Source organism: Ctenocephalides felis, unplaced genomic scaffold (genome assembly GCF_003426905.1).
Source record: "Ctenocephalides felis isolate EL2017-DRISC unplaced genomic scaffold, ASM342690v1 CF-g0.4_SCAFFOLD_03573, whole genome shotgun sequence".
Taxonomy (NCBI): domain Eukaryota; kingdom Metazoa; phylum Arthropoda; class Insecta; order Siphonaptera; family Pulicidae; genus Ctenocephalides; species Ctenocephalides felis.
The window spans coordinates 9461045-9484928 of record NW_020539727.1 but is presented as its reverse complement, the minus strand read 5'-3'; the positions used below and the strand labels follow the sequence as shown (position 1 = coordinate 9484928).

At 30.0% G+C, this 23884-nt stretch overlaps 1 protein-coding gene across 1 annotated transcript in view; it reads left to right on the top strand.

Moving 5' to 3' along the window:
• Positions 1 to 20091, top strand: part of LOC113389487 (leukocyte tyrosine kinase receptor-like) — a 31043-nt gene extending 10952 nt beyond the window's left edge. Inside the window, 27 exon segments of the mRNA XM_026626515.1 lie at positions 117 to 327; positions 1512 to 1593; positions 3491 to 3658; positions 4107 to 4240; positions 5315 to 5496; positions 5960 to 6144; positions 6410 to 6572; positions 6737 to 6884; positions 7165 to 7311; positions 8162 to 8337; positions 8668 to 8882; positions 9488 to 9571; positions 9574 to 9629; positions 10012 to 10054; positions 10057 to 10119; positions 10502 to 10603; positions 12514 to 12721; positions 13735 to 13950; positions 15878 to 15947; positions 16195 to 16385; positions 16786 to 16912; positions 17089 to 17204; positions 17326 to 17410; positions 17624 to 17861; positions 17937 to 18022; positions 19626 to 19929; positions 19988 to 20091. Coding sequence (XP_026482300.1) covers positions 117 to 327; positions 1512 to 1593; positions 3491 to 3658; positions 4107 to 4240; positions 5315 to 5496; positions 5960 to 6144; positions 6410 to 6572; positions 6737 to 6884; positions 7165 to 7311; positions 8162 to 8337; positions 8668 to 8882; positions 9488 to 9571; positions 9574 to 9629; positions 10012 to 10054; positions 10057 to 10119; positions 10502 to 10603; positions 12514 to 12721; positions 13735 to 13950; positions 15878 to 15947; positions 16195 to 16385; positions 16786 to 16912; positions 17089 to 17204; positions 17326 to 17410; positions 17624 to 17861; positions 17937 to 18022; positions 19626 to 19929; positions 19988 to 20091 — 3904 coding nt within the window.
• The last annotated feature ends 3793 nt before the right edge of the window (positions 20092 to 23884 follow it).

Sequence of the window (23884 nt, the reverse complement as noted above, 5' to 3'; positions counted from 1 at the left end):
AACGTTTGCCGGGACAGCTAATAGTTAATATAAAATTCTGAGATAGTTTACTTCACAACTCAATCTAATTTTACTTGTTTCTTCAAGCTCCTAATATGATTTATTTATTTTTTCAGTTGGCATAGGTACAAGGCCAGAATAGGTCGCATATCTTACGATTCCAAGTGGTTCTCGAAGTGGTACCAGAACCATCTCATTATCCAAGAGATCCCAATGGTTTGGCACCCACATTTTAGTGTGGACAGACTTGCCCTGGTAGGTTGCTATGAGGATGGTGCCTGGTCATCAGCCTGCACGGCGAATGCAACCAGATGTACAGTTCAGGGGGTAAGATTAATAATTAATATAGTAGTTATTGCAAATAAATATATTTTTACATATAATCATGGTTTTATGTATCAAATCTAACTTTATAGTCGACGTTAAGGAGAAATATATACCAGAAAATTTTTGTCTGAATAATTTTGGTTTAGCATTTTGTATAGTTGTATAAGAAATCTTGTTAGATTCTTACTGAAATTTGTATTGCATGTCTGATTTAACTCTTGTGACAAGAGATAAGGAATTTGATTTTAATAAAGTAGAGCAAGTACTAACTTTCTGACTATTCATTTATATAAGTCTTTTTCTGGTGTTTCGAGAAGTTTGGTAAGAAATCTATTAAGACTATGATAAAATTTTGTCGCACTTTCTTAAATTATGGCCAAGCAAAATATGTTAATTATATTATATAGTAATTGTGGCAAATATATAGATTTTTTTAATATATTTATTATCAAATCCAACTCCGCGAATTTTTATAATGCATTTTGGAAAGTTGTATAAGAAATCTGGTTAGTTCTTACTGAATTTTGGTATTGCCAATCAGGATTTAATCCTGTGATACGAGATAAGGAAAAAATAAATATTTTTAATTTTAATAATGCAAGTACTAACATTCTGACTATTCATCCATATGAGTCTTCTTTCATTATTTTGAGAAATTTGTTGAAAAATCCATTAAGATTACAATAAAGTTACGTAGCAATTTATTAAATTTATGGCCAAAGACAAAATATGTTAATTATATTATATAGTAATTGTTGTAAATAAATATAAATTTTTCAATATATTTATTATCAAATCCAACTCTGCGAATTTTATAATGCATTTTGGAAGTTGTATAAGAAATCTAGTTAGATTCTTACAGAATTTGATATTGCACGTCCTCCAATTTAACCCTGTTATACGAATCTGGAGAAAATAAATATTTTGATTTTAATAAAGTAGAGCAAGTACTAACTTTCTGACTATTTATTTATATGAGTCTTTTTCTACTGTTTCGAGAAGTTTGGTAAGAAATCTATTAAGATTATAATAAAATTTTGTCACAATTTATTAATTTATGGCCAAGGATAAAATGTGTTAATTATATAATCGTCAGTTCTTAATCAGTGAATATATAAATAATAGTTATGTTAATGTTATTTTTCCCTTTCTGTATTTTTAATGATTTATATTTTTGATTCCAGAAATCCATATGCATCAGTGTTTCCAGAATTTGTGACATCACTATTGATTGTGATAATGGAGAGGATGAACTACAAGATTGCGGTAATTTTTGAGAATTCTTATTATTTAATTTCATAAAAATGCATTTATACATATTGTTAACATGGAGTACACATTACACTCAAGTGTTACACGAACTTTAATTTATAAAATTGCTGACATGTTGGACTATGATTCCTCTCATCGTCACCATACTTATTTTACAAAAATTTAACATATTTTATAAATGTATGTATAATTCCAAAATATATTTCATCGTGAACGGTAGCACTTTAGATTTAACAACTTTTGGTCACAAAGCTTAACAATGCACCAAATAAATGAAATAAAATAAATGAAAGAGTTTTGCAGCATGATATAAAAAAGTATGAGAGGTCCTAAAAAAATACTCTAGTAGTTTTTTAGTATAAACGAGGGGTGTTCAGAACGTACTAGAAATTTTTAAGTTTTTTCGGTCTGAACAGTCCGATTGTCAAAAACAAATTTTGATATAAGTGTCCCTGCAGTATGATGAAATTTTCAGCTATATTCTCTGTTTACTTCGTCTGTGGTAGCTTTTCGACTTTCGACTTTTGCTTTTGGAAAAAACGTCGTCTTTAAATGAGTTTTTTGGCAATGTCTGGTGAATATGGAATTGGATGCATGACTACGGTTTAACCATGTTTTGGCCAAAAAGTGCTAACAAGCACTGACTGATGAGAGCAGTTTTGGAATAAAATTTTTGCTCCATATTTCAAGCGCATTTAAAAAAATGTTTAACATAAGCCAGTTGATATGTCATCTCTATCAGCAACTTTTCTAATTATAATTTGGCTCCTACTGGGCTTTTCTGATATTTCAAAATCTCCACTACTTTGGCATTTATTTTGTAACTTCAATTTTATTACCCTATCTGCTTCTATTTTAAATGGATAATTTCCTTTATGTCCGATGTGACCACTCGAACCATCTATTCTGGTTAATTAATCTCTGACTTGTCTTCTGATCTTATCATATCTTTTTTTATTTTATTTTAATCTCTATAAGTTGTAGAACTCTTTAGAAGCACTCATAACTATTTTATTAACTTTTTTACATTTTCATCACTTATTGATGTGCTGGGTCTACATGAGCGTTTGTTGTCTTCAACGTGTTTGTGAAAACTCACCATAGGGATTTTGTAATATTTTATGCACTTTTTACCTTTATTTCATTTGTAGGCAAAATTTAATGCAAATTATTTAAATCTAAACTATCCGCTTCATGAAAACATCAAAATATTAAATTATTTTTTCGGGAAGTAATCGCAAAATAATCGAAAATAAAAAAATTTATATTTAAAAACCTTCCGAACATTTTGGCTTACCTTAGAAAAAATTGATGTGTTATGTATGCATGTACTAAATGATCTTGAAGATGAGCATTAGTTACCTCACAATAAGATTATTCTAGTAACGTAGATGGAGTCAATTGCCAAATAAAAATACGGAGACAGGTACCTTAATTGGTCTTTTCTGGTTTACCTGTCAAGGAAGCAGAAAATCCAATACGACAGTCAATCACACCATCAAATATATATATTAGGGGGCGTCTATTAATCATATGAGGTTTTTAAGGGGAGAGGGGTTTGACAAAAATTATGAAATATCACGTGAAGGAGGGAGGGATATAGTAAGATATCATGTGTATTTATTTTCACTTGATTTCTTAAAAAAATTCCGAACGTTTTAAAAAAAAAATCAAAAATTTTCCAATTTTTTCTTGTAACTAGGGGTAGGAGTAATTTTGAATATCACTACGTATCACCAAGGAGGAGGAGAGGTACAAAAATTCTTTAAAAATCGATCACGTGATTAATGGACGCTCCTTTATCATATATAACATTAAAAGAATTTAATATTATATACCAACATAATTAGTGATTTCAACGATGGAATAATCTAAATATCATTATTTTTAGACAAAATTCCTTTCGGCGGCCGTTGCGACTTCGAGTCAGGCTGGTGCGGTTGGCGCAATGCCGAACCTGGAAGGGCCGTACTCAGGTGGTCCAGGCACAAGGGCCGAACTCCCACAGATGGAACGGGGCCTGATGAAGATCATACTCATCAATTCTCAAACGTCTCTGGTAAGAGGTTAATTTAACTTACTGAATATTGTAATCATTGACAACAAGAGAAAAGAGTCATAACAGTCAACATACAATGTAATATATATGATTCATGAAAAGTACTACGTTGCTCAATTATTAAGTACTATGTTGTTCACAAATTAAATTATTTTGAACAAACACATGATTCAAATATTTTAGAATGATAATTTAATCAGAATCATGATAATTTAAGTCATTTAAATCATACCTTCAGAATTAATTACTTGCTACTACATTTCTTATTGTTATTGACTAAAAAAACAATTACAGAAGTATTTACTTGCTACTACATTCATTGTTATAAAACATTGCTAACTAAAATAAAAAAAAACAACTATTATTATTCATTATTTAATAAAAGTAAATTTACAACTTTTAATATTAGTACATAAATCTAATTTTTACTGTATTTTTTATATTTCAGGACAATATCTGTATGTCAACATGAACCAGACTGGTGGAAAATTCGCGAGTAACGCGGTTTTGAACAGCGTCGTCTTTAACGCTCCTCCTAGGGTTCATGGTGATCCTAGTTCTAAATATTACAATTCTTGTATGGTAAGTTAACGAAAAAATTACATAACAATATATAAAAATAGATATAGAAATAATTGTATTGAACATACAATTATTGCATGTCTTATTATTAGTGATAACCATTTTCTTGGATCATTTTGCTTACAAATTCAAAACAATAACATATTTCCAAATAAATCATAACTTTGCTTAAAAAATAACTTGTTGCTCAATGTTATTATAAATAATTCTTAGTTACATGAGAAATGATTCCCAAATCCCACACTTTATTATGAGATCATACAAAACTTTTGAATATGAATGTCCAATAAATAAATTGATAAAAAAGAGTGCGCGTAAGGTTCACACACGATTGAAGTAAAACTTATTTGTTACTGTACAACATGGCATTTAAGTTAAAAATAAATACATCATATAACAAATTTGAATAATGTTTATTAGTAATATGGTTACACTCGTGATGCGCACATTTATTAGTGCCAACCGTTATACACATTTATATAATAATAAATTATAAATTATATATATTTTAATAACATTAAAAATATGTATAATATTAAAAAACATTAATGTAATCAAAGTCATACTTCAAATATGACATGATCGGTTTGTCATTGTAATTAGCATATAGAAATGAACCTTCATTAGAAAGATGAAGTAATTGCTGATTAATAATTCTATTATTTGTTCACACAGTGGATTAGGTTAAACGACGCCTAAACAAATATTGTTTTTGCAACTTCACTCATCATGTAATTGTGTTTGAAGAACTTCGTGTAGTTAAAATTACATACATTCATTGACTGCTTGTATTTTTTTTACGTTTTTGCTGGCGATATAATCTCATTCTTTGAACAGCTGTAACATCTGTCTTGCCTAAAAAATATCTTCCATTCTAATAACTTCAAAGATTTATGGGAACTAGGAATTATATAGAAATAATTTCTAATTAATAAACTTACGTTTAGTACACGACACAAATGTTGAATTTGTTTTATTATTTTCAAGGAACAGGGTAAAATATTCTTCTAATTCAGACATTTTTCATTAAATCAAGATTTGTACTATGATGTAACTTTAAAATTTTTCCATCAGATTCGTTTCTTCCATCACCAATATTGGATAAGTTCGAGTAGCAACGTAGTTGGCAGCATCCAGTTATTTTTAGTAGAACTAAAACAGAAGGAAAACGTGACTACTTCTCTTTGGTGGAATTCCAAAAATAAAGGCAAGGAATGGAGCAGAGCTGACATCACTTTGCCGAATGTCACCACGAGGTAAGTAAAAAAAAAGATAAATCTTCATCAGGAAATAAGAAATTTTCATCAGAACTTGTGACTTAAAATACATTTTGTATGAATAGAAAATATTTACTGCGGTATAAAATTTAATTTTAATATTTTTAATACATTCTGAAAGGAAATTAAATATTGTCTGAAATATTTTCACACTTGACCAATAAATAGGTTTTATCCAACAATACTAAAAAATATAGAAATTTATATTTATTTATCCAGAACTTGGGTAACAGAATTAACGAAATGGTCTATTTTTTCAAGAATTTTTATATTTTTTTTTAATTGTGGACTTCAGTTTTTTTGTGAGTTTACTACTATCTGGCTTATTGACTTGTATATTAGCCCATGAAGTAATGCTGTTTAATATTTCTTATTACCATGATGATACTTGAAATTTATCTCTGATACTACCTTTACACTGATGTTTGATTTTTTTCTTCAGGTATTTTCTACAATTTGAAGGACGTATGGGTCTACGAATTTTCACAGACGTTGCCATAGATGATTTTTCAATGTCTCCAGAATGTTTTGGTCTAAACATTCCTGCATCAGAATTAGATGGATACAACTACTATGATCCAAGAATCACTTCTCCTACTGTACATCCAGATTTTGTTGACAAATCATGTAAGAATATAATGGTCACAGAACTGCAAATATAGAAATAGAAATTTTATCATAAAATATTCCATTATTAAAATTAAATCCATTATTTTGGACTAAATATTTGCTTGGTAGCAAACATTTATATAGAACAAAATTTGGAAAAAGATTGTCAAAGACAGTTGCTATTCCAATTTCATATTTTACTTTGTTTACTCAATGTTTATCATTTATTTTCCATAATTGTTTTTATTATTGATTTCTGATATTGGGTATTTTTCTTTCCCAGATTATGCTCTAACAACTTGTAACAGTGAAGGTCCATTTGGCCCTACGCCTCTGGATTGTGAAAATGCTTACAAGAACAAAACAAAAAGTTCTGTTTCTGTAATGGTCGGAGCACCTTATGAAGGGATGCAAGTTTGGACAGTGCCGAATCAGGGAATTTACACGTAAGTAGTAATAATAATAGATAGTTTTATAGTCAATGAATTATTATATAATGACTCAGGAAGAATGTATGCAATTTTATTGTGATTAAACAAAAGTGGATAAAGTCATGTTTTACCTAAGAGTTGCATGTTCCTAATCAGAGACATTGTCTAATTTTTTTTAGAATAATTGCGAAAGGTGCAGGAGGTGGTCGTGGTTCTGATGGTTTTGGATCGTCCAGAGGTGCATCAGCTCGAATTGTTTTGGAACTTTTCAAAGGCGAAAAAATATACGTTCTGGTGGGCCAGGAAGGTGCCAGCGCCTGCTATAAGGTAAAATAATAATCGTCCTTGAAAGGTAATTAGTAATTTCTAAGTGGTCAGTATTTATTAATAAAATGTTGAATTGTCACCTAATAGTGGACATTTTAGATTTGATTTTCAGGATGTGTTAAAAAACTTGTTAGTTAAAATAATGTATTAGTATTTGAATTTAGAAGATCCTTGACTACTGATCTCTTCTTTTTCTGTAGACATATTAATGTCTTGGTAAATTAGCCGATTTATATTTGTATTACCAATTAGACACTAATTTTGATTTATTATTTTCTAGTCTGTTAGTGGTAGAGGCAATTCATCCTGTCCAGCAGATAAACCAGCAAATGCCAGTACACAATACAGGAGCAAAACCCATGAAATCAGGAATACAATTATCCAGGACGGAGGTGGAGGTGGCGGTGGTGCATCCTATGTTTTTCTGGTAAATTTGAATATTATAACAAAATATATATAAATTATCAGCAATATTTAGACTAAAATCATATATATTGCAGCAATTCTTAAACTTTTATTGGTCCTCACCAGTTTTTAATTTGGTCAGGTTCATTGTCTAATATATCCTTAGTTCAGCCTTATTGCTGATTCACCTACAAATGCTATATTTATATTATTATCAACTGATTGATAAATTTGAATCTTTTATCAAGCAAAATCTTTAGATATGTGTCTTATAGTTGGTTTACGATAAATTCTAAATTTAAGTGATTGGGATGATAAATTTGAATTTTACTGAATCAGATTTAAAGGCTGATTCTGCCTTCAACAGACAAATGTTATGGCAAGGCCATGTTACTCTCCAACTTCCATACATTATGCTACTGATTCATACTGTCAAAATGTCATGTGCATTCAGGCGTTTTACACATGAACTGTAACGTCACTCGTATGTTATGAAGCTGAGCCAGAAAGACTCTGTTATCTAACATAATTTTTAGACATTTGTACGGTTTCTAGGTTAGGGTTTCTATCTGGCAAATTGAGAAAAACGCCTGACTGCATAGCAACCACGTGGTTTCTGTCAATATTTAGTATGGAAAGTTCTTCATAACATAGCCTTGCCATAACCTTGGTATCTGTAGTGCGGCAGTATTGGTCCTTTAATTTTGCACTTCTTAAACTTTATTTTGATTGATCTAACACATTCGTGAATTTGATCATATTTTATGCCTAAATTATATCAACTTGAGTCTTATTGTTGGTTCAAGATAAATACTGACCTTAAGTAATCATAATCTAAATTTTGTAAATTTAATTTGTTTTTTTTTTTCTAGTTGAATGCTGAAAACCAGGCGATTCCTCTAGTAATCGGTGCAGGTGGTGGCGGTTTAGGTTTTGGTAGATTCGAAAATGATGAAACTCAACATGGACATGGACCTGATTCTGCAAGAGCTCCAACTGATGGAGAATACTATGATTTGCCTACCATCAGCGCCGGTAAGAAAAAAATGCACTTTCATATTAGCAAAAACTTGATCTAGGATAATTTTTTTGGGGTTTTATGTCTTTAGATTATTGAACATTATGATTTAGGTTGTTATGAAAATTCATTAAAATAGGCATTTGACTATTAGTAATAAGACATTCAACTATTTCATATACTTAACTTTCATAACTAAAACATTATCTTCTGCATTATAGCAGTTTACATAAACATTATAGACAATAATGAATGAAAATGTCCATCATTTTGAGAATATTATGATTTTCCGACCTTTACAAGCTTTCCAAAAAAATGATCTCATAAATATTTATCTACAAAAATCTTTTATCCCTTCAGGGCCAGGTGGAGGTTGGGCGCCTCGGGGTACCGCCATTTCTGGAGGTCTGGCGGACCATGGTTTTCGGCGGTATCAGGCCGATCTCTGACTGGTGGTGGAGGAGTTGGCGGCAGACCTTGTGGTGGTGCCGAAAAAGGCGGTCGATTTGGCGAAGGTGGTTTTGGAGGCGGCGGAGGTGGCTGCACTAAGGGCGGCGGTGGCGGCGGCTACAGTGGTAAGGGATAAAGAAACAAAAATTGTCAAAATATTTGTATTTTTGGATATTTAGTTTATTTTATTATTATTATTATAATTAGAGAATTAGTCCTTAAAACTGATTTTAATCCTATAAGGAAATATCCTTCTATATGAAGCTGTTTTTGGCAGATTTTCACTTCCAGTTTTAATTTGGAAATTAGTATTTTCCTCATTTTTTTTATTCAACAATATATTTACAAGTGTCCTACATAGACATTAAGTAAATCTTTTGGCAAGTAATATAATGTGACACGAGTTATTACAAGCTAATTAAATCACTAAATATTTTTCTTTTGAGTCTTCGTGTTGTGTTTGTGGATAGCAGTGCGTTCTTCATTTTTTTAATATGTTTAATTTGGAAATTAATATTTTATTCATTTTTTTAATAACTTTCAATAAATAGATATGGTTCTCTAAAAATGTTTTGAACCTATACAAATTTGTATGCACAACGTTATTTATGATAAAAAATAAGTAATTTATTATATTCAAGGATCCATAAATTGGACTCTATTTAGGATTATTACATCTACTAAATATTTATTCATTAAGTTTATATTAAGTAGTTATTTACTTTTTCAGGGGGTAATACGTCCTCTGATTCCAAAAATGGTGAAGGCGGTTATTCCTATGTAACCTCAGAAAGAGGTTTACCAGAATTGGCTATGTGACATCAGCAGCTAATAGTGGTCCTGGTGAAGTCATAATCATACCAGCAATTCAGGTAATATAAAATATTAATACATACAGTAAATAGTACTATTTAGTTTCTTTCTATGGTAATATTACTATATTTGACTATCTTAAGATATGTTAATTTTTATCTATTTTACGATGATAAATTATCTCGTCTCAAAAGTACAAAACCGTCTTTTTTATCACTGACTTTGCAAATTAAAAGTACATTGGTTTTAAATTTAGGCTCTATTTTTAGGCTACATCAATTTTTTTTTTGCTTTTCAGAATCATGTATGATGTATTTTATTCTTATTATTTTATATGAGTAGAAAGACCAAATATATCCTATAAATTCAATAGCTCACATTCAATATTTCTATTATTTTATATAATATTTAATTTTTATTTTTAATATTTAATTTTTTTAGGGTTGTGGTTGCGACTACCGATGCGTTTCCTTAGACGAATTTAGGCCGATGTCAGGTGCATTTGTCCTCAAGGATGGGCTGTTAAAACTGAAGATGGAGCTTGTGAAGGTAATTTAAATAATTCAATTTACTATTATTTCACACACATTGAGTAATAGTCAGACATACATAATAAAAATGAAGAAATTCTTTGGATTCATTGGAAATGCCAACTTTGGTATAAAAAGCTTTATTGATTTGATTCATCAAAAAGCTTGAAATAATTCAATAATTTTAATTTTAAATGAATTAAATTACTATAAAATTCATTCAAAATAAAATTCAATTAATTATGAACCTACCTGTACAAATTTTACTAGTACATAGTATACTTAGTTGTTTTTTCTCACCTAATGTATTATCTTATGAAAGATTTTTTCTTACAAATATTTAAGAATATATAAATATGACTATTAAATATATTTATTAAATAATATTTTTTATTTTACAGTGTATTCTGAGATAGATGGAGTCTCAATTTACACTTTGATAGTTTTTGCTGTTGTGGTCGTAATGCTTGTGATTGCCCTGACACTTCTTTTCCTGATGTTATGTAAGTAAAATTATTTTAATTTTATATTAAAAATGAATCTCTCTTAATTCAGATATTTAGATAAAAACCACGAAAGATAAATTCAACAATTCCAATTAAATAAAAATTAACTATTTTGCTAACACTTGTTAAAAACACCTCTCAAAATCAGTGCACTTAAAATGACTAATAATGGTAATAGTGAAGTATTAATAAATACAGTACTAGTATAATTTTATTAAATAATTTTTAAGACACTAAAGATTGAAAAAAATATATGTAGTTATGTTATAAATAATTTTGCAGACCATCATCGTACCAGAATATCCGATAAGTGTCCAGGTTTGAGCAAATGTTACAATTGGCTTTAAGTGTTTCATTATAATATTTTATAATATTATTAAAAAATGTATCCGTAGTGCAATGTAATCTTTAAATGTCTGTATGATTAATTTTAACGTGGCAAATTTATTAAGAAAATTATTAATCCAAGATCGATCCACCTAATACAAATATAATTCAGTATTTTTCTAGAAATAAAATTTACTTCAGTTGATAATTAAATTATAATAATTTATATTAAATATCAGTGTTAACTGTAAATTAAAAACTACTAAATAAACGTATTTATATATAATATATTTAACCAAAGAACGTAATTATTACTCATGTTATTTGTTATACATATTTTTTAAATATTTAATCAGTATTAGAAAATGTTTAATTTAATTTTATCGTTATATTATTATAATTATATATATAGTTTATATATAATGTTATTTTGTTATTGTTTATTATCACATATTTTATATTGTTATTCATTTTAAAAGTTTAATAAAGAATATTTAATTTATTGTTACGTTGTTTTATTTTTCGAAATTTAACACTAACATAAATTAAGTATTCTTTATTAATTCTAATTTCTTATTTTTTAAATAAGTAATTTAATTCTAAAAAAGCAGAATAAATAATTTAATTATAATTTTTTAAAAATAAAAAAGCTAATATTTCCTTTTTCTTTAAAGAATTATTATAAATTGATCCATATAATAAACCAGTTTAAATATGAAATTAATATAAATTAAAACTTGGGTTTTATTTAATATATAATATTATGGGATCCGAGATACGTCTGTTTTTGTGCCAAAAATTTTGCTTGAAATTATATATTTATTTCACGACGAATTCTTTAATAAAAAAAAAATAACAGAAGTGGGATCAAATGTAGAATTTTAAAAAATTAAATAAATTTTTATTAAACATTATTTATATTTGAATCTGGTGAACAAATATTGGTTGACTATCAATATATTGGGAGTCAAAACTGTCCAAAACCTATGGTATTTATAGTTTTCTTTTTGAATCCATCTGAAACTAACCTCCAAATGGGACAAATGACACAATGACATTTTGAGGGCTTAGGGGACATGCATTAATCACGTTATCGATTTTTTTTAATTTACCCTCTCCCTCCCCAGAGATTATATTCAAAATTATCCTCCTCCCCCACCAAACATTTACTAGTATTTTTAGTTACGGGAAAAAAATGTAAAATTTTTGATTTTTTTTTAATGTTTGGATTTAAAAAAAATCTGGTAACAAATAAGTGCACGTGATATTCTACCCTTTCCCTTTTCTGTTGGAATATTCATATTCACCCCCCTCCTCTGCCAAACATCACGAGTATTTTTAGTTACGTTATTGTAAAATTTTTGATTATTTTTAAAAATGTTCAGATGGTAATGAAAAAATTTGGTAAAAAATAAGTACACGTGAAATTATACCCTTCTCATTCCCTGTTGAAATATTCAAAATTAGTGAAATATAGTATTTTGTACCAACCAAATATTAATACATATTAATACAAGTTTTTACCATATTTATTGACAAATTTAACGTATATTTTTAATATTTTTTTTATTTTTTCATAGATAATCGTTACCAGCACCAGAAGCAAGTGGCACTTCGTCACAAGGCAATTTTGGAGAACGACATGTCCCTAAATCGTCTTCAGGCCACCACTGATGAATCAGCTTTGACTAATTTTAACCCAAACTACGGTTGTGATGGACTTCTGAATGGAACCGTAGACGTTAAAAGTTTGCCCCAAGTCCAGAGGGAAAGTTTGAGACTGGTCAAGTAAGGAAAAATAATAATTATAGTAATTATATAATTAATTTAAATTAAGATGATGCTAAGTGTAAATATGAAGTAAATATGAAAACTGTTTTCATAATCTCTCATACCAGGCACTTCTGTCTGTGTGAGATATGAAAATAATCTTCTATATAAAAATAAGTCGGGTTTTCCTTCCTGCCGAAATAACTCCAGAACGCATGAATCGATTTCGACAATTTTGCATTCGTTGGAAAGGTCTCGGGCTCAGCAAGGTTTATAGCTAGGAAAATTAATGGTGCATGGCATCGTGCCCTAATGCAAATTGCTGGAACTTCACGCACCGTAATTAAAAATTCGAGTAATTAGTGAGAGTTATCAGAATTATGCTTGGTTAAGTCAACGAGCAATTCTTGCAGCAAAGAATAATGATGTACACGCACTGAATTTCACCATTCAATCAAAAATTGTTGGCGATTTGGTGACATACCAATGATTCCGACTGGTATTCCGTTTGACTTCAAACGATTGCAATTTCCAGTTCGCCTTGCGTTCGCAATAACAAGTCGCAAGGCCAATCGCTTAGTGTTTGCGGGATAAATTTCAAATAGATTATTTAGAAAATCATTGTTTTTCACATGGGCAGTTATACGTTGTCTGTTCACGAGTTGGAAAACCATCCGCTTTGTTTGTGTTAACGTCAGACCAAAAAAAAAAAATGTGGTTTACCAAAGAGCCCTTCAATGAAACAGATAAATTGCGGATTCACTTTCATTTACTTAGAGAAGTTCAACTAAAAAACACTTCATTTTTGTAATCGAAATAAATTCATTACTGTTGTATAATAGAATCAAATTTTTCCTTTTCAAATATAAAACAACCAAAAAATTTCTTCATCTTTCTCACGAAACCATCTGGTGGCGAAACGGAGTTCGTCGGGTTTGCTAGTGTAAATATATAAATAAAAAAAGTGTAAATTGTTTTTGGTTCAGCATAAATTGGAATACTTTGTGATTTATATCTTTTCTTTTTCCCAGGGCTTTGGGTCAAGGTGCCTTCGGTGAGGTCTACCAGGGACTCTACAGGCATAGAGACCAGGATGCAGTCGAGATGCCAGTGGCAGTCAAAACCCTGCCTGATATGTCTACTGGACAGGCCGAAAGCGATTTCTTGATGGAAGCTGCCATCATGGCCAAATTTAATCATCCCAATATTGTGCATCTGATAGGAGTTTGTTTTGATAAACATCCCAGGTAAATAGGAAGCAAAATATAATAGATTATTGAAATTAGTATAGCATTATATGAACAATCAGAGTAACTGATCGATTTCTTCGTGGTGTAAACGTAAATAAAATTAAAATATAACGAGAAACAAAAATAGTAGGAATTGGTCAAATGAAGAATTGACTATGGAATGCAATAATTCTATAGTTTATAGGCGAATTAAGTTTATAGGCAATTTTTTGTAATGTTTTTATTAAAAAGCGGAATTGTTGCGTTACTGCATCAGTATATTTTAGCATGATGTTAAAGTCAACGTATATACTAGTGGGGCGCATGGCATCGCGCCTTAAGATAAATTGCTGAAACTTTCCGTACCAAAAATTTTTTCTTAAAAAAGATTAACATTTTTGAAAAAAATTTGCTTTAAAAAAATTAGATTTTTGAGAAACTATAAATTTTTGACAAAAATACCCATAGGGATGTAAACAAAATTCATACTTATTGTTAAAATCTCTATAAAATATCTGATAATTTTATGTGCATATGTCTAATGGTCATGTTTGACCGCCAAATGGCATTTCTTTTTACGTTTTTTACTAGATCTCCGAAAGCGCTAGACCTGCCTTCATGAAAATTTAATCAGTTTTTCATCTTGTCAATATAAGTAAAATGTTTTCTGAATTATTAAAATCGGACGCTCCGTTCTCTTAAAAACTGAGTTACCATTTATGGCACTTTTTGCACCGTATCTTCGAAACGGCTAGACCTGCCTATGCCAAAACCTAATAAACACGTTTTTTTTTTCAAGAGTAATCGATTGTTTTTTGAATAATTGAAATCGGTTGAACCATGTTCCCGAAATCGTCGACGAAAATTTGTATCCGCCCACACATATACATCCATTTTTCTAAGGTATGCCAAAATGTTCAGAAACCTCTGAAACGTAAAGATATATAAAAATTTTCTATTTCGATTTTTTTGCGATTATTATAACTTACCTTACAGGAAATAAATTAGTTGCCCACAAATTTGGAAACACATTGATTCAAGTTTCATCGCAAATACATTTTGTATATTTATACATGTTTTTCTTTTAATTACATTAATGAGAAAAAAGTTGTCTGCATTCTGATCTGTAACATAAGTCCACAAAAAACGTTGTCTCTGATCACGAATTTAGCCAATATTATGAGTCAAAATGCAAAAAAAGTGGAAAATAAAAGAACAATATCATAATTTTTGCGTAATAATTAGAATTTTATTTCTGTCATTTCCTGGCCCATTTCACCTTAAATTACGGATTTCTTCAATCATCATTTCTTCTCAGAAATTAATAATTATCCAAATATATTCTTTTTATCTCTCTTACAAAACTTCTCTTTTTCATCCCTGTTGTGTATCTTTTTATAGTTCCAGAAGTAACTTGTATTTCAAAATATGATTGCAAATTACTGCTGAAATGTGCAAGAAGATACTCATTAAAGATAAAAAACCTCGTTGTGAATTTTTTCAGTTTTTTTGCATTTTGCCTCCCAATTTTTGTTATAGATTCGTGTTTAGGGGATAAAAATACATTGAAAAACATAAATCGCACACCCGATACAGACAACTTTTTCTGTGTACCTGAGTAATTTTTTAATATATATTCCATTTATTTTATATTATTATATTAATTTTATAACATCAAATTTATAAATGTTAATATAAAAAATAGTTTTATTATTTGTACTGGCTATTAAAAATAAATGCATGAACACAGTTAAAATTTTATATATTATTGAATGCCAAGCATTCATTTTATAATTTATGATAAAAAATAACTTGAATTTACTGATTTTGATGGTGCTTTTAAATTTTTTAATAAAAAAATTGTGAGAATATATGTAAAATATCAGTTATTGTTTCTCAAAACTATCATGAAGAATTTACTTTAATTTTTAATGAATATTTACAGATTTATCGTCTTGGAATTACTTGCTGGCGGAGATTTGAAGAATTTTCTAAGGGAAAGTAGACCAAAACCAGTAAGTTTATCTTCATAATGGACTAGATTTAATAGGCACTTGATTTCTTGTTTAGATATAAAATTTCTGATATAGAATATTTTACATATGAGTATTTTACATACAATAACATTTAAAATTTTGGAGTATCAAAATAGAATTCATTCTGTATGCTATATTGAGATTGCTGTTACTAATGTGTTCTAAAGCCATTTATATCATTAATACTATTATTACAATTATACAATTTATTGATTTTTTTTTTCAGGATAAACCCTCAACTTTAACCACCAAAGATTTAATGTTTTGCGTCCTGGACATAGCAAAAGGTTGCAGATTTCTAGAGAGCAGAAGATTTATTCATCGTGATATCGCAGCCAGAAATTGCTTGTTGACTGCCAAAGGACCAGGACGAGTTGTCAAAATTGCTGATTTTGGCATGGCCAGAGATATCTACAGGTAAATGATGAAGAATTAATAACTAATCGTAAATTGGAAAAAGTCAGATTCAAAAGAAATTGTAATTTACCTATAAACACCATCATCGTTGTAGAAAAAACTAAGTAATAGTATCTGACAATTTTGCTAAAATTTATTAATGGTTGTATGAGACGAAATTTTTCATTCATTTTTCAGTCGCTCAAATCATAGATTTTTTCGGATTTAGAAAATATTAACATTTTTCATTCAATTCGATCTCGTGGAAAAGTCATGGACTATAGTCCATGATTTTCGCCAATTTCAAACATATCAAAAATATTTACAGTTTTTGCTCGTTCAAATCCCAAATTTTTTTGGACTTAGAAAATATTTCACGTTGAGAAGTCGAATTATTATTACTGTTATTTTTTATTTTTAGGTCGGACTATTACAGGAAAGGAGGCAAAGCCTTGCTTCCTATAAAATGGATGCCTCCTGAAGCTTTTATAGATGCCTTGTTTACAACAAAATCTGATGTTTGGTCTTTTGGAGTCGTTCTGTGGGAGGTAAACTTGGAATTCTATTGATTTAGATAAGGAACTTTGAAAATATTTAGTTGCATATATAAATTATAGATAATCAGGCACATACTTACAATAATCTAACTTTTACCATTTGGCAGTTTGGCAGATGTCCATAGAATATGATATCAGTTAGTTACAAAAACATATTTTATTTTTAGATTTTTAGTCTAGGCATAATGCCTTATACAGGATGCACGAATACTGATGTCATGCAATTAGTTGCAAATGGTGGTCGTCTGGATACACCACCAGGATGCCCACCAGCCATTTACAGGTAGGAACAGTTAACATAAACATATATCATTAAGTAACAATTACCATGAACAAATATTTTCTGTTAAATTATTTTGCTTTCTAACTTTTCTAGTATTCTAAATTTATCATTTATATTTCAGTATTATGTGCGATTGCTGGGATCCAACTCCTGAAAACAGGCCAACATTTGGTCAACTATTTGAAAGACTGACAATATGCACTCAAGTAAGTGCAAGAAAGTTTAGCAATAAGATCTATTTGAATTGTTAAAGATGTAGCTATTTTTTTAACAATTTTATCATTTTGGTACTATCATGGTCAAGATCTTTGCTGTTAGAATTGGTCAATAGACCTCAAGCATATTTTTCCTTATGTATGACCTCAAGTTTATGTAGTTGCAGTCGGATACATTGTAATTTATAAATCTTTTTATTTTAGGATCCCGAAATCATGAATGCGCCCCTGCCGAGTTTCATGCGACTGCCATCGAATAGTGAACGGGATTCTTCTAATTCAAATCAACGAATCCAAAACAGTGATGATTCGAATTTGGCACAATCAGGAGTCCAGCAAAATACTACAAGTGCATCAGACTATCTAATTCCTTTACCAGGACCCCATGGCAACATGGGCAATCAAATTTCTGATAGCCATAAAAATCCTGGTGATGCTACAAGTAAGCTAGATTCTTCAGATAATTCAGTTCAAATTTTGAAATAAGATTTATCTAATTTATTTTGTTAATTTTTAGCACCTGTTGGTTATATACCACAGTCTAATTCTATCCAACCGCTGCTGCAAGATGAGAATCAAGATTACTCTAAAATAACACCACTTGTAAGTTAAAAATATTAACCAGAAATTTAACACTGAAAAAAAACTAAAACTAAAATTCTTTCTGAAGGAGTAGTTTGTCGCATAAAGTCCCATTTGCTAATTTCATGTTTTCGAGTCTTTTCAGGTCATTCTGAATAAAAAAAATTTTTTTTTATCAGTTATGCATCCCAGACTAGGTCTTTTGTCTGGGTAAGTCGGGATCAATACCGCCTGGATATAATACAGACTAAAACCTCCGTTTTGCCTCTAGTTCTCATGGAAACCACCGTTAAGTTTTTTTTGGGGGTGGGGGGTTTCTAGAATGTTATCATTCTTGCACTCATAGAGAATGTATGTGTGTGTGAGAGAGTGTTATATATTATTCCATTTTATGTTTTCGAGATTTTCAAGTCATAGCGAAGGTAATGCATTTATGCATCCTATACTAGGTCTTTTGTGTGAGTATGTCGGACTCAATACCGCCTGTGTATAATACCGATCAAAACCTACGCTTTGCCCTTGCCTCGTGGGGGGAGGATCTAGAATTGTAATCATTCTTGCACTGAAATAATAATGTATCTAAATACGTCGCTACTACATATGACCAAGAACTTTAGATTTTTTTAAAAATTTGATTTAAATTTTTGTAACAATTTTTTTTTGTAAGTGTTCAAAAAATACATTCGAGTTACTAGTATATTTTAAAAAAAAAGTCTCGAGTGCAAAGGGTTATATAACTCAATATATAGAGAATGTATGTGTGTATGTGAGTGTTGAAGTCGATTTTTTAAGTTTTTTCAAAAAACGGCTGGACCGAACTTAAAAATTGAAATCATTCGAAAAATCTTACCATTTCAAATTTATGGTTTGTGCATTGTTCACAGAAATTAATATTTATCTAAATATATTTTTTATATCTGTGTCACCTTACAAGCAGTCTACAAAATTTCTCTGGTTGTGTAAAAAAAATTTACTATTAATTTATAATTAAACTACTTATCGTAGGCCTCTAATATTTTGGTATGTTGAATCAATAGAATAAATAAATAATAGATAGAATAAATAATTCTAAAATTTTGAAATATGTTAGGTCATTTTAAAGAAAAACTCTATGAAAAGTTTAATTTTGTCCTACGTCAAAAAAGTGCTGGCATTTTTTCAAACTTGAATGAATTTTTTTAAGTTAAAGGACTTGTCGTAGAACTGTAATATTTCAGCATGTGCTTTAATACTATGACTACTCTGTCGTTGTAAAAAGTTTCCTAAAAATCCTCAAAAAAAATTAACAATAAAATTTTAAGAAACGGTCGTTACCAAAAACTAATTACCGCCTATTTAGCCAATATTTTTTTAACTTTTTGAATTTTTAAAATGGGTTCAGAATTACTTATTTTTATAAAAATTTAAAAAAAATCGGCTTGACCAATCGGTGAGCAAAGTTGATAAACGCAAGACCGTATCAATTTACACTGAGCTTTTAAATTTTAAACGCATGAATGCATAGCAAATACATGACATTTTGACAGTATGAATCAGTAGATGTATGGAAATTGGAGCTCAACATGGCCTTGCCATAACTTGTTCTATCCTTTATCTAGATAATTTGAACTTTTCTCCCTCCCAGGCTGAGAATCTGATGAGCATGGACACGCCGCGCGCAACAAACCCCGACTTCAACGCAGCCTCCAGTCAGCATCAGCTGCAACAACGCCAACAGCGGCAGTCGTTCCTACTACTGTCGAGACAGCATAGACGACAACCAGGTCCTGAACAGGCCCGACAATCTGCTAAGATATCCTCAACACTACACTCCCAACAACCGAACCATCATTCCAACCATCAGACAGATGGCGAACCAGGCCGTCCCCTTGAAGTCGCCGTCGTCGACGGCCGACATCACAGGAGTAACGCTGAATCCGAGCGATCTGGTTGATCAAGTCGGTAATAGAAATAGTAATAGTAATAGTAAAAATTATATTAATCTAGGAGTCGGTAAGACGGATCAGGCTAACCATAAGCCGCAGGTTACCATAAGTGGATCTGGTGCAGGAGGTGGATATTTGAATAACGATTCGGAGATTAGCTGTTGAATGTACGTGTCTGGTGAGTGATGTTTAATTGTTTTGGACTAAAATATAGTAGTAATAACTGATGGTGTTGGTGATTTACTAAAGACTAATAGTGCAGTAAACGGAGAGGAAAAAAGGGTTAACCTCTGAATTTTTACTGTGCTCTGAATTTTGGATGAAATTTTGGAATTAGGTTCATCTTACCCTCAAGTTCAAAAGTGAAAATAATTCGGATGACACCCCTTCTCAATTGTGTAATTACATTTTTTCAAAATAACGGAAATCGGTAGAAGAACTAATTATAAGAAAAAAATGTCTTAAAACTAATACTTTTCAAGTTACTGGCCACTAAAGATTCATATATTTTTGGCGTTTTTCTTCGTTTTTGTGCAAATATCTCCTAAAATATACATTTTAACAAAAATCATGTAATGAACAAAATAATGTCAATAAAAAACTTAATAGATCGGTATTACATAAAGTGTTCTAGAAAAAATATTAAGCAAGATTTGAAAGAGCAAAGTCGTTTTTATTTCGTTCAAGATTTAATTGTTGTATTTAAAGCCATCTAGTGTCGAAGTTTTACATTTTATGCATTTCGGTGAAATTGGGTTTTATAGTGCTCAACACAGGCTTTAAAATGATTGCTGTTACAAGTTTTTGCGTGTAAAATGAGTGAGCTATCATGCAAATAAGAAGCATATACGAAGTTTTTTCCTTTTAAATGATATGATTTATTGAGCGCCATTTCCACCAGAATTAAAGTAATTCACATTCCATCTAGAATTCACTTCATTATAGACATCTTGATGGATTCTAGCAGATTCACTACTTGAGTACAAACTATTTTCAGAAAACTCACGATTTTATAAAAACTCTTTTTTCCAATTTTTTAAAAAATCGAAATTATTTTCATTATATCTCAAAAAGAATAAAAGATACGTATAAAAGCATATAGATAAAAAGCAAAGGGATCTTTCTGGCTTATTATTGTTTTTTATTATTTTTCTTTCACACAAAAATTGACAGAGTTATGAATGTTTAAAGACTGCGCGGCCGCGCAAATAAGAAAAAAAAGTTTTTATAAAATCGTGAGTTTTCTGAAAATAGTTTGAACTAAAGTAGTGAATCTGCTAGAATCCATCAAGATGTCTATAATGAAGTTATTTCGAAAAAATGTAATTACACAATTGAGAAGGGGTGTTATCCCTCCGGGGGGTGATGGCGCAATCCGAATTGTTTTCACTTTTGAATTTGAGAGTAAGATGAACCTAATTCCAAAATTTCATTCAATTCGGAGCACAGTAAAAAAATTCACAACTAAAACGCTCCGTTTACTGCACTATAAAGGCTGTGGTCAGGTTTGTTGAGTTGCTGAAGATTTCCTATATATATTATATAAGAAGGGAACAACTAAAGTGCATTGTTGTGTACTGTCAATTGTTTTAGATTTTGACACACGTTGGAGGAGAAGTTTTTTACATTTGTAACTAATTAAATCTAGCAACAACTCAGCAATTTTAACAACAGGCGAATTGATAAAAGTTTTGTCTTAAGGATTTTAAATAGTTAACTTCAGCTTTCACCTCGAATTGAACCCATGACGAGTATATTCGTCATAATAATAAGATATCGGATGAAACTCTGCAGAATCTACTTTATTAACTTCCCGTAGGGTAGTTATAGTAATGGACCCAAAATCGAAAATTATATTTTTGCATTTCTCGACGTTTTGAAGGTTTCTGAACATTTTGGCATAAACCTTACCTTAGAAAAAATGGATATGTGTGTGTGTGTTTCCACGTTTTCGAGCGCACGGATCAGCCGATTTGAATTGATTCAAAAAACATTCGATTTGTATTGATAAGGAGACGTGCTGATTCGTTTTTGGCGAAGGTAGGTCTAGCCGTTCCGAAGATACGGGGCAAAAAGTGCTCGGTTTTTAAGAGAACGGAGAGTCCGATTTTAATAATTCAAAAAACATTTTACTTGTATTGACAAGATGAAGAACTGATTAAATTTTTGGGAAGGTAGATCCAGCGATTATAGACTCTCAATAAAAATATGTTAAAAAATGTCATTTGGCGGTCAAAAATGTTTATTGGACATATGTACATCAAATTATCAGATATTTTATAGAGATTTCAATAATGTGTACACTTTTTGTGTAATTTTTTTGGGTTTCATACCAAGATTTTTAATTACGGAACGAGAAGTTAAAGCAATTTTTCTTAAGGAAAAAACTAATCAGCACGTCTCCTTATCAATACGAATCGAATGTTTTTTAAATTATTCAAATCGGTTGATCGGTGTTCGTGAAATCGTCGACGGAAATTTGTATCCGCACACACACACACACATACATCCATTTTTTGTAAGGTATGCCAAAATCTTCAGAAACGTTTGAAACGTGAAGATATGCAAAAATTTTCATTTTCGATTTTTTGCGATTACTAGAACTTACCCTACTGGAAGTAAAAATAGTTTCTTGTAGATTGGAGAAACTCGAGTTGGGTCATTCACAACTTTGATTTGATCTATAATTTTACTAAAAGTAACTATCTACATTATAACTTGGAGCATATTTGGTTCCAAGAATTCTATTTATGATTTTTTTATATTAATTAAGACAACTATTTAAAGAATACAACGATAACAAAAAAATTTACAAACTAATAAAGATTGATAAATTTGAAACAAAACATAAACGAAAATGGGAATTTTGATAGTATAATTTCATAATGATGCACCTGCGCACTTCTGTATACTGAGAAACGGTGCAGTAGCTATGGTGTCATTATGTTCAGGGGAGGGGGTAGGATGTTAAAAATATTTTAATATCAATTAAGCTCCTAGTTTTCCAGTTTTTGGAATACTTTCAGATCGTCACTTAAGGGCAATATAATTTTGGACTTGCTTCCTTTTTTTTAGAATTCTAAGTCCTTACAAAAATTTAGTTCGTTACAAATAGAAATTCTTCATTGTATGATCCATTATAATCGTACAATTTTTGTCCAAGAATTTCTAATTTTGCACAAAATTTTGTATATTTGTCAATCCCAAAGTAAGTTGGGCTGGTGGGATCAGAAGAAAAATATAAGTCTGTTTCTCAAAATTGATAAAAAGTCACTGTTTTTCATCCATGACGATTATAATCGTCAATTAGCAGTCAACTTGTTTAAAATCTATTACTACCAGGGTCAGAAATATTAGTCTTTAGTAAATTTCTACAATCAACAATCAAATTCTTCACCATGTTGGATGATTCCTAGATTTTGGCTGAAGAATGATAAATTATGTAAAAACTTAGTGATAAGTGATAGTTTATTACTTGTTGCGTTGGCATATGAAATTTATTTAATTTATAAATCATATCTACATTTTTGGTATTAAAATTACATGTGATCATAGCTAAAATGAAATCGTTAGGACTATTTTGAAAATTAGCTTTATTACTGCGAATTTAGTTAGGGAATGAATTTGTTCTGACTTTGCATTTTTGGTTGCTGAATTTTAATCTCCAACTAAATTTCTTTTTTTGTAAAAAAGGCCTAAAATGCAATAAACGGTTTTTAATACAGGTTGTCACAATACACCAAAGAAATTGTTATGATATTAAATTAAAAAAAATGCTCATATAGATATTATTTATTTATATTTTAAGCGCAGCTTTAAGACTTGAATTGCAATATTGATTTTTATAAATATAATAATATATTAATGTTTATCGTTGAAGTATTTATAAGTGAAGTTATTATGGATATTATTATTGTGTTTGTGCCAAAAATGTGTTACACAGTATTAAAAATACTCG